This window comes from Excalfactoria chinensis, chromosome 3, assembly GCF_039878825.1.
Source record: "Excalfactoria chinensis isolate bCotChi1 chromosome 3, bCotChi1.hap2, whole genome shotgun sequence".
Lineage (NCBI taxonomy): Eukaryota > Metazoa > Chordata > Aves > Galliformes > Phasianidae > Excalfactoria > Excalfactoria chinensis.
In genome coordinates this window covers 955,800-966,966 of record NC_092827.1, presented here as the reverse complement: position 1 = coordinate 966,966, position 11,167 = coordinate 955,800, and the positions used below count along the sequence as shown (strand labels likewise).

Below are 11,167 nucleotides of genomic sequence, written 5' to 3'. Positions count from 1 at the left end.
TCCATCAGCACAACAAGGTCCCTTTCCATCAGGCAGCTTTCAGCCACACCTCCCCAAGCCCGTAGGGTTGCCTGGGGTTGTTGCAGCCTGTAGCACAGAGCTGCTGTGCCCAACATAAAGGGCGTCCTGCAGGAGCCGGGACAACCCGCTGCCTACCTTGGCAGCAAGGCGCTGACTTAGCAGGAATTGGCTTCTCACTGTAGCTGTATGTTATTGCAAGGCAGATCTGAAATGGGGCTGGCAGATCCACAGCTGGTGTTGGAGGAGCAGCCCTGTGGGCAGCTGAGGGGGCGGCAGTCTGGATCCCTGCCTGGGCAGCTGTGAGCTCTGCAAGAATCAATACATTCCGGTTATTATTAACTCCTTATTGTTACGGTTCAGGTTGGATCTGAGGAGGAAGTTTTTCCCCCTGAGGGTGGTGACGCACTGAACAGGTTGCCCAAGGAGGCTGTGGATGCCCCATCCCTGCAGGCATTCAAGGCCAGGCTGGATGTGGCTCTGGGCAGCCTGGGCTGCTGGTTGGTGACCTGCACACAGCAGGGGTTGGAGCTGGATGAGCACTGTGGGCCTTTGCAACACAGGGCGTTGATTCGGTGATGCCCTGAAGTTGAGCAGCGTGTCATCACAGTGTGAGCAGGCTGCCTGTGACAGCACTCCGGCTCACACACCATCAGGCTGTTAGTGCTTTTTAAGGTTACAAAACCATGTCAATATTTACCAAACAAAGAGCAGTGAAGCCCCATTGCCCTGAGCTGATGGCCGGGGCGGGCAGCGCTCAGGGCTGTGCTGAGCTCAGCTGGGGGCAGGCAGGGCCCTCCCTGCCAGGTGCTGGGAAGCAGAGCAGCTCTGATTGGAACCTGGGCTGAGGGGATGGAGGCACGTTAGTTCTTATGCGGCTGTGCCGTTCGGAGCGCCCTAAAGCCGGCCATCCCGTCCCGCTCGGCCTCGCTGGGCTCCCAGGTGTCCCCGCAGACGGGGCGGTTCTGGCGGCGGGCGGTACAACGTCCCCCGAGGCGGCTCACGCGCGCCCCCTGCCGGCAGCGCCCGGAACTGCAGGCCGTGCTGACAGCGCCGGGGCACCTTCCGGCCCGCCCTGACACCGCCGGCCCGCCGGCCAATAACCGCCAAGCTTTGCTCCTACGTCCCGCCCCCGCCGCTCTCTGGACCAATGGCGGCGAAGCGCGCTCGGGGGGGCTCTGCCCCGCGCCGTGCCGTTACGGCACAGCCGGCGTGGGGCGGCCCGTGCGCGGCCGGGGGAGCGCGGCGTTAGTGCCGCTCCGTTCGGTGCCGCTCCGTCCCGCTCTGTTCCGTGTCCCGCTCCGTTCGGTGCCGCTCCGTGTCCCGCTCCGTTGCGCTCAGGCCGGCGGCCGCCCGCGATGCGCTCCGTGCCGGAGCTGCCCGGCCCCGGGGCCGCCGTGACGCTGCGGGTCCGAGCCGTGGACGTGCGGCCGGCGGTGCCCGTGGTGCGGCTGTGGGGGCTGCTGGGCGAGCGCCGCGCCGAGCACGTCCGGCTGTGCGCCCGCATCCAGGCGGCCGCGGGGAGCGAAGCCGGAGGAGCCGGGCGGGCGGCGGGCGGCGCGGAGCTCGGAGCCGGGGAGCTGGGGCTGGTGGAGCTGGCCGGGCTGTGGCACCGCTGCCGGGTGCTGAGCCGGAGCGGCCGCGGCTGCCGCGTGTTCCTGCTGGACGAGGGGCACACGGTGACGGCGGCCGCCGCCTTCCTGGCGCGGGGCGGCCCGGAGCTGTTCGTCCTGCCGCCCGAGGCGCTGGGCTGCGTGGTGGCCGACCTGCTGCCGCCGGGGAGCCCCGCGGACGGAGCGGGCGGGGACGCGGCGCGCTTCGTCTGGCCCGAGGAGGCGCTGGAGCTGCTGAGGCACCTGCACGGCAAGGAGCTGCCCGGCCTGGTGCGGGAGCTGCTGCCGCAGCCGCTGCTGGTGCTCGAGCTGCCCCCGCTCGTGGCTCAGATGCGGCAGCTGGGCCTGGCCGGACACGCGTCTCCCAGCGCCTTCAGCCGGGTGCTGCGGCGCTGCCTGCTGCGAGAGTCCGAAGGCGGTGGCTCCGTTCCCGCTCAGGTGTGCGATGGCGAAGAGAAGCTGCCGGCCCCGCGCAGGCAGAGCTACGTGGAAATGCGGCCCGGTTCGTCCTGCGGGGGGCAGCTGGAGGTGGGATGTACGGTCGACGTGGTTGTAACGTGCGCCGAGAGTCCCGGTTACTTTTGGTGCCAGCTGAAGAAGTGCGGCGAGTTTGTGGCGCTGATGGCGGAAATCCAGGAGTACTGTGAGAGCTCGGCACACCCGCACGCCTGGCCGCAGTCGGTTTGCTTGGCGCGGTACTCGGAGGACAAGCGGTGGTACAGGGCTTTAGTCATCAGCGAGGTCACTGCTGCGGAAGAAGTAGAAGTCATGTATGTTGACTATGGCAACAGGGAGCTGGTGTCCATAACGAGTCTCCGCTCCATTAACGAGCGCTTCCTGGAGCTGAAGGCCCAGGCCTTCAGGTGCAGCCTTTACAACCTGATCCAGCCTAATGGCCAGGACCCGTTTGTTTGGGACGAAGCTGCGATCCTGGCTTTCCAGGAGTTTGTGGACACCTCCTCGGATCAGTTTGAGCTGCAGTGCACCATATTCGCCTTGGCCTCGAGGAACAACAGGGAGCTGTTCAACATCGTCGACTTGATGACGCCTTTTCAGAGCGCGTGCCAGTTCCTGACGCACAGAGGGGTGGCCAAACGTGTGCCGCCCCAGACGCCTTTGGCAGCCTCCGTTCAGCTGCACTCCTTCTTTTACTCTATGCACGACATCAAAATCGGCAGTGAGGAAGATGTTTTCATTACGCACGTCGACGATCCTCAGACGTTTTACTTCCAGCTCGAGAGGTGTGCGGGTGCCCTGCTGCAGCTCAGCGAGAGCATTGCTCGTCTCAGTGCGACGGCGTCAGGCTTCGAAAGCTGCCAGAAGTCTGGTGAGCTGTGCCTGGCGAGGTATGCTGACAGCCACTGGTACCGGGGGGTCCTCACCAGAACAGCACCCTCCAGGGAAGTCTTCTTTGTGGATTTCGGGAACACGGAGACCGTCAAAGAAGATCACCTGCTTCCTATACCAGGGGATGCCCACGAGATCTTGCTTTTGCCAATGCAGGCTGTAAAGTGTTCCCTAGTTGATGTAGCGAACGTTCCCCAAGAAGCTACAGCGTGGTTTAAGCAAGCCGTCCTGGAAAGGCAATTAAAAGCGATCGTTGTAGCAAAAGAATCTGGTGGTAAGCTGCTGATTGAGCTGTTTGATGGCAGCGTGCAAATTAATGCCAAGTTGAAGGAGGAGTTCAGGTTAAGAAACAATGCAGAAGCGTGTAGGTGTGTGAAGAGTGCAGCTTCGTACACTAGTGCGGATGTGGAAAAGGGGAATGGGGCTGCACAGTCTCCTCTGAGTGCGGGAGAAAGTAAAAACTGCAGATCTGAAGCCCAGGAAGGAGAGAGGAGCAGCAAAATGCACGTCATAGAAAAAGATGTCAACCTTCTCCATCCTGCTGCAGAGAGAGAACGGGCTGCTGAGCTACTGGCATCTGAGGGCAAGGTCAGCGGTAACAAAGATGCTCTGTTAAATAAAGTAGGGGAGGAAATGCAGTCTCTGCTCTCTGTCGAGATGGATGCGGAGTCAGATAGTAAATGTGATACTGAAGGCAGTTGTGTGCTGCTGAAGCGTGTAACCGATCTGCCACAACAGAGCGTGGTGCCAGCTCTCACGGTGTCAGCATATGTCTCTCATGTAAACAACCCCTTAGATTTTTATGTTCAACTGGCAAGTGATGACGCTCAACTTGACAGCATTTCAGAACGCTTAAAGGGTGAAATGCCAAAGATCTCCGGACAGCTCTTGCAAGCTGGGGACTTAATCTGTGCTCTGTATTCAGATGACAGCCTGTGGTACCGAGCTGTAGTAAAAGAGAAGGCCTCTGACCATTCAATTAGCGTACGATATATTGATTATGGTAATACTTCGGTAGTTGATATTGATCAAGTACGCAGGCTCCCTAACGACTTAGAATCTATTCCAGCAATAGGCATTCACTGCTTCCTAGGTGGACTTGAAGGCAGAAAGAGTACAGACTGGGCAGAGAAAGCAGCTCTTTGCTTCACCGAGAGGGTAAGTGAGGTTCTGCTAACGTGTGAGTTTGTGGAGGAGGTTGGTGGTAAGTGGAGAGTTATTCTCAGTGATGACCAAGGTGAAATAAGAGTGGATTTAGCTGATGAAAGATCTTATTCAACTGATGTGCTTGATGGAAGAGACGTGATAAATACGTGTGAACCTTCATCTCCTCAGGCACAAAATGAAGATTCCAGTGCCTGTGACTCTACATCGCTTACCTGGAAGTTCCCGGAGGCAGGCCAGACTGTAAATGTTTATATCACGGTGGTAAACGGTCCAGACTATTTTTGGAGCTGCAGTGCTGATGAAGAGAACATGATCTACATAGAGGAAAAAATAAAGGAAGCTGAAAACCTTGGGCTGAACTCTATGGACAGCTGCGTTAAAAGTGGGGATGTTTGCCTAGCAAAGTACAGCGAGGATGGGAAGCTCTACAGGGCTAAGGTCACCGGCGTAAAAGGCAATGACATAGCTGTTATCCATGTGGACTATGGAAGTGAGGAAACCGTTAGCTTGGAGATGCTCAAGCCAATGCCATGTGAATTGCTTCAGGTGCCTAATCAAGCATTTGCTTGCTGTCTGTCAGGATTCAGTCCCTCGGAGGGCTCGTGGCTTAGTGAAGCCAAAGACAAGTTCTATGATATGACTATAGAGCTCCTACTAGAAGCTGAAATCATAGGAACTCAGGAGAATAAAGCTTTTGAAGTCCCTCTGTGTGCTGTCAAACTGGAGTCTTCTGGGAGGAATATTAATGAAGAGATGAAATCTTTTTGGAAGGCTGCTATGGGAAGTGGTCACAAAGCTATCCCAGACCCTGAGAGCCCCTTAGAGGGTAACAGAAGTTCAAGCAGTGATGTGGGTCTTTGTCTCAAAAGAGAAGCTGCTACTTGTGGATTAGCTCACAAAGAAAGTGAAAGTGCCTTGCTTTGTTCCCAGTGCTTCTCCCGTGTACCTTGTGGGTGTTCAGAAGCGAAAGTGTCTGGGGAGGTGGCTGGTGGGTGTGAAACAGCTGATCATCGAAGCAGCTTTGATAAAGAGATTGACCCACTGGAAGATGAGAGCAGGAGCAAAGTGTTACTCGAACCAAGAGAAAGCTGCAGTCTTCAGGGTTCAGGGAGTAGAATGAAACCTGCAGTGCAAGAGCCAGCTGAATTACTGTTTCTGCAGGATGTCGAGGTGAAGGCAGAAGGCAAGGCAGCCAGCCCTTCGCTAGGAAACGAAGAAGAAGAGCTGGTGAGATGGCTCCAGGTAGAGCCTTCGATGGCTGATACAACAGAGGCATTGATCAAACTAGATGAATTACAAATGCACTCTTCTTATGGTGATTTAAAAGAGTTGATACTGGAGCTGGAGGAAATAGCAGCGCTGCCCTCAGTTGCTGGTGAGATGAAGGAAGAGCTGGAAACGGAGGCACTTGAAATGCAGACTGCTTCAGGCAGTGAAGCAAGAGAGAAAACACTGGAAGGGGGAGTACATGAGCCCCTGCTCCTGTGTGAGGAGATGGGGCACTTAGCAGTCCTGCAGTCTGAAACCTTACCTTCACTTAGTGAGGGAGAGAGCTTGATGCCTTCTGTTAGGGAGGCAGTAGAGCTGTTTCCTTCTGATACAGAGAGATGGACTATGAAGACACTGGAACTGAATTGCTCTGGGGTTCATGAAGCAGAAGCTATGCAAGAAGACTGGACGGAAGTAGAGCCTCCCTTCGTGCTGCCTTCATCTGATGGTAGACCTGAGAAGCAACCAAAGGCCCCTGATATGCTGGCAATGGCAAGTGCTGAGATTGAGCAGCTTCTGGATTTGGTGCTGCCTTCAGAGGAGGATGGAGTGGAGGACTCTTTAGGGCTGGGACATGCTGTGCTACAAAGTTCTTCAAATACTGGAGGCCAATTTTCAGCTCTTACGAAAGACTTAACAAATCAGAAGCCTGTTAGCACCAAACAGTCATATCCCTGCAGAGCTGTGAAGCGTAAAGAGTGGCAAAAGAAAGATGGCTGTTGTGTGGCAGAATGGATGCAGGAAGACATGGACAAGCTGTTTGAAGAATGCAGAAGCTCTCCTACACGTGTGCAGTCTGCAGACTGTAAAGCTGATGAAGAAGCAGGACAAAAACAAAGTGATAACGTGCCTGACTATGGTGCAGGTAGAGTATCTGATTTTAAGGGTCTAAGTAATCAAAGCGCTCATTTAAACGTGAGAATAGATTTCCTATAAAAATCTGATTTTATTCCCTAATAAGCTTTATGTTAGTGGTAACTTCAGGTGGGTTATGGAAAGCAGAACGTGTAGTAACTCATGGGAAACGTGACAGTCTAACAGCAGCCAATCTTTGAGAGGTTAATGGTTTTGCAATTGGAAATCTATTGTAACACAAATACATTTTCAAGGCTGTTCAGTATAACAGATTGCTGATTTCCAATTATTAATTAATTAAAACAGTTCGGAGGGCTGCAGGGGGACTTTGGGGCAGTAGTGAGGGAGTGGAGTCTTCAGGCTTTTTGGTTTGGTTTGCTTTCCTCCTCCATTCATACATCACCAGGAGGGAAGGTTTAGGCTGGATGTCAGGGGAAGTTCTTTACTGTGAGAGTGGTGAGGTGCTGGAACAGCTGCCCAGAGAGGCTGTGGATGCCCCGTCCATCCCTGGAGGTGTTCAAGGCCAGGTTGGATGGGGCCCTGGGCAGCCTGGGCTGGTATTCAATGTGGAGGTTGGTGGCCCTGCCTGTGGTGGGGGGTTGGAGCTTCATGATCCTTGAGGTCCCTTCCAGCCCAACCATGCTGTGATTGTGTGCTTTTGCAGGGTGCAGTGAATATACCTGTAAGCTGAAGGGCTTTGCTGTTGGCTCAAAGTGTGTGGTGTGGACAACTCTGAGATGGTGCGAGGCTCTCATTTTGGAGGTATCTGAGAAGGGCACCAGGGTAAGTGCGATTGAATGCACCTTGCTGTAGTTGTAAGACGTGGTCCTTCTTTTGTCTTATGCCAGACTTAGAATGTTTTTCAGAAGTCTGCTGCAGGGGGGAAAAAAAGAATAATGCAAAGTCTGATTCTGGGCTTCTAGACTAGATGGAAACAGTCATCTGGTCCTGAATGGGTGCTCTCTCAGTACTTGATGTTGCCTTCACAATCTTTCTCACCTTCATGGTCTGTGAGGATGGAAAGGTGTGGCCCTGGTTTCTGTGATGCTTACTGCTGTAGCTCTTAGTATTTTGCTATGAAGCTGTGTTACCATGAAATGCCCATGAAACTTGGCATCTTTTTACTGATCTTTTAAGGAATTACTGTTAAAACAGTGAAAACTTGGAAAGAAATTTGAGTTGTAGCGTGTATTATGACTATCATAAAACCATTGTTACTGTCATGAAAGAGGCATCTTTCCTGAGCTTATGGCTGGTGGGAGTTAACATAAACACTGCATTACAACGTATTGGGTGCCTTGTGCTGCCGTTCTTAAAGTGGGAGTGAATTTGTGAATGGGTTGTGATTCTTCCTCCAGTTTGGGGTGTGTGTCCATATATACACAGACGTCATATGTTTATTAAAGGTCCTCAAACTGTAATTTACAGTTGCAAATCCAAGAGATTATTTCATGAAAGTAACTCTTTGAAAGACTGAATGCTTCAGGTTGTGGAAGCCAAGGGCACTGCTAGTAAATTCCTTAGCATCCAAGGCCAGTTCAGCTGCTTACAGGAGATGAGTGTTGGATTTGGGGTGACATCTCTGTTGATCCGCCTCCTGCTGGCTCTGATTTAGGGACTGCTTTCCAGCCTTTCTCTCTCACAATACCTGGATTAGAATCCGAGGAGAGGCTTGAGCTCGGGTGCTGTAGAAGGAACCAAATGTGACGTACTTAAGCAGTGACTCTAATTTAAGAGAAGAAATCAGTAGTGATAGTCAGGTTTACTAGCGGTTAATTAAATCTTGCTTAGAAGGTCCAGATTGAAAGCATTCTTAGAGGTGAGGAATCCTCAGTTGTGTTTTTTTCTACTACTGTGTTTTCTTTGAATGTATTCTCAGGTTGCACATAGTTGGCTCTGTCCATACAGGTACTGAATCTCTCCAGCGGCCGTGAGGAGATTGTAGATCCTGAGAATGTCTGGAACGTTATTCCCAGCTGGGCTGGCAGATCACCTGAGGTATGGTGGTGTAGTGAGGAAACTGTAAGCTTTTAGAAAGAGCTGTTTACTTACAGCTGTAGAATAGTGCTGGGGCTGCATGGCTTTTCACAGCACCGCAAGGGTTGGAAGGGACCCCTGGAGATCATTGAGTGCAACCCCTGCTAGAGCAGTTCCTGCAGCTGCTCGCACAGGTCAGCGTCCAGAGGAGTCTTGACTGTCTCCATAGGAGACTCCCCCACCTCTCAGGGCAGCCTGTGCCAGGGCTCCATCCTCCTCACAGTAAAGAAGTTATTCTGCATGTTAGTACAGAACTGACCTGCTCCTAATCACGGTAGCATAGCATGTAATTGGTTGGTGATGGAAAATGTTTTTAATGCTACCTAATTAGGAGATGGCAAAGTTTTCTACAACTTGAGGAAACTCCAACCAATGCAAAACTCATTTCTGGAACTCAGAACTGAGGTTTTCAGCTGCGCTACTGATGATGATAGCCAAATGACTGTTTAGCTGGTTATTCATATGTCGTTTTTGCATCAAATTAAAAATGAGCAGAAGATATCCGCAGTGACTTATGGATGAGGGGCAGTGCGGGGAAGCAGTGCTGGAGCGTCCAGCAAGGCTGATGGAAAAAGTTAATCTAATTCTAAAAGATGTGGATGGAGAATGTTTTGGCAATAGTGCAGGCTTCCTAATGGAATCCCCTTTTGTTCAGGGAGCTACTCCTGTGACAGAAGACATGCTGTCCCTGCCAGAGGAATCCTTACTTCAAGGTAAGACTACCTTGAGCACCTCAAAGAGGTTGGATGCTCAGGGATCGGATGCATTGGAATTCTACTAAATGCTCATACAACTTTGATTTTATTGAGAAATTTTGAAGTCAAATATCTGCTCTGTGTCCCACAGGAGGTAGGACAGGTTCTTTCTAATCAAGTTTCTATAACCCATGGAACTGTAGAGCAGTTCTGGTTGAAAGGGGCTTTTGAAGGTCCTTTATTTTCCTGTGTCTGCTCAAAGCAATGTCAAATAGATTGGGTTGCTTAGAGCCTTCCATTCCAAGGATGGAGTCTGCAGAAGCTCTCTGAACAGCCTGCTCCTGTGTTTGACCCATGGGAAACTGTATTTCAGTGCAACTGTGCTGAGTTGACTAATCTGTGAGGAGCAAACAGTGCAGCCTGCAGCAGTGCTATGTTAGGCAAGAAAGGAGTTGAGAGCTTGATTAGAACATTGGACCAGTGAACCTACAAATCAGCCCTTTCTCAGTTGCACCACACAGATCTGGGCTTACTCTCTTGCTCTCTCTGGTCTGACATGCTTACAGTTCTTACCACTTCATTTAAGTGCTCTTTTACCTCTGTGACTGCTAATGATTACTGTCCAAATTTCTCTCTCTGTTCTTGCATGCTTTGTTGGTCTGAAGTCAGCACGCACTCTTAGCAAGAGCTGAGTTAGCATTAGCAAAGGCCACACAGCCACATGTGGTGGAACTGGAGCATGGCGCACACCTGTGCTATGGGCTGGAAGGGCGCTTGGAGTAGGAGGGAGCTGATGGACAGGGTGCAGAAGCTCCAGCTGTGGCTGTTGGTGTGCCCGCTGAGGGCTGGACTGGCTTTGAACTTCAACCTGCAGCCTGAGAGCACCATTTCCCTGGTCTGCTTGGACACTTCAGTTGTTTCAAGGTGAACTGTCATTATACCGTAACTTATCCTAAGTGTGGTCTTTTAGTTGGTCCCGTAGGTTGATGATGTTTGGTCTGAAGGCTTGTAGATGAATATGCTTTCAGATAATAACGCATTTATACATGTTTATAGAAATGCCTCCATGCATCTGATGTTTCTTCTTCTCCATAGAAGAGCAAAGCAGTTGCAATTCAGCTAAATCTGAAGATCCTCATGTTCTCCAGCCTTTCTGAGAGAGGACTTACTGACCGCATGAAGTGACAAGGCCCTGTATGCACATCCATTCCCACAAACGGGCTTCTATAGGAACAATACAACCAAAGCACCTGGGTGTTTCTTCTACATAACTGAGCGAGTGCCTGGTACTGCCACGCTTCCTTGCCACGAGTTGGTGGAAGACTGGTGCTGTCTGTTGGGTATTATAGAACTGTGCTTTAATCACACAAGAATGTGCCTCCTGTCAGGCATCCCTTACTGAATGCTGGTGTGGCTCTACCTTATGCCTAGCTGATAGCGGGTTCTGAGCTGCTGTGGTGATATTTGCTGTTGCACTGTTGTTTTGGTTTTGTTTCTTTAGGTTTAGGGAAATTCAGAGTATTTTTGAGAGGTTTTTTTTTTTTCCCTCTGTAGAGAAACAAAATTGTTCAGGACCGAAGCTTTGCGTTCTGTGTCATTACAAAGCAATTGAAGAAGATGGAATAAAGATTGTACTGGCAAATGCTGTTCAGTGCTTTCTTTTCCAGTGGCCAGATACTGTGTGCACACAGAGGGTATTCACTCACCTGTACCACAGTCAGATGCAGCTTTGCATGTCCTGCTGTTAATGGTTCTGCTTTGCCCCCTAAGTAGCTCTCCAGAGCACTCTGAGCCATGCTGTGTTTTGAACCACCACCACATAGGTACAAAACAGAACTTGGGCTCTTAGCACAGCCTTAATGGCACTAAAGATGAAGCCTTTCCTCTAAATGCAACGATCCAGCAGGATGGTTTGGCTGCTGTTCCATACAGTGTGGGAAGGACTTCTATATCCAGCTGCAGGTTGCCATGTGTTTCATCTTTGTAACTGTTTGGAAAGGGGTTTCTCTTTATGGTCCTGTTCCATGCTTCTCTATAGCACAGGTTCTTCTGTCTCTTTGGAGGCTGCCACAGTGACTTATGCCAGGTCTCATGTTGTAATGGCCGTGCTGAGTGTTACAGGAGATCTCAAGCATTAGTGCTGGCTCAGTAAGAGAAACACCTGCA

At 51.5% G+C, this 11,167-nt stretch overlaps 1 protein-coding gene across 2 annotated transcripts; it reads left to right on the top strand.

Moving 5' to 3' along the window:
• Positions 1-1,270: 1,270 nt before the first annotated feature.
• TDRD6 (tudor domain containing 6) lies at positions 1,271-10,622 on the top strand. Of its 2 annotated transcripts, XM_072332344.1 has the most exons (5): positions 1,271-6,279; positions 6,934-7,052; positions 8,178-8,267; positions 8,962-9,019; positions 10,097-10,622. In XM_072332344.1, the coding sequence occupies exons 1-5, from the start codon at positions 1,377-1,379 to the stop codon at positions 10,156-10,158; spliced, it is 5,232 nt and encodes a 1,743-aa protein (XP_072188445.1). In that variant the 5' UTR covers positions 1,271-1,376; the 3' UTR covers positions 10,159-10,622. The 2 variants fall into 2 exon arrangements, with proteins under 2 accessions (XP_072188445.1, XP_072188446.1); XM_072332345.1 differs by lacking the exons at positions 6,934-7,052; positions 8,178-8,267.
• The last annotated feature ends 545 nt before the right edge of the window (positions 10,623-11,167 follow it).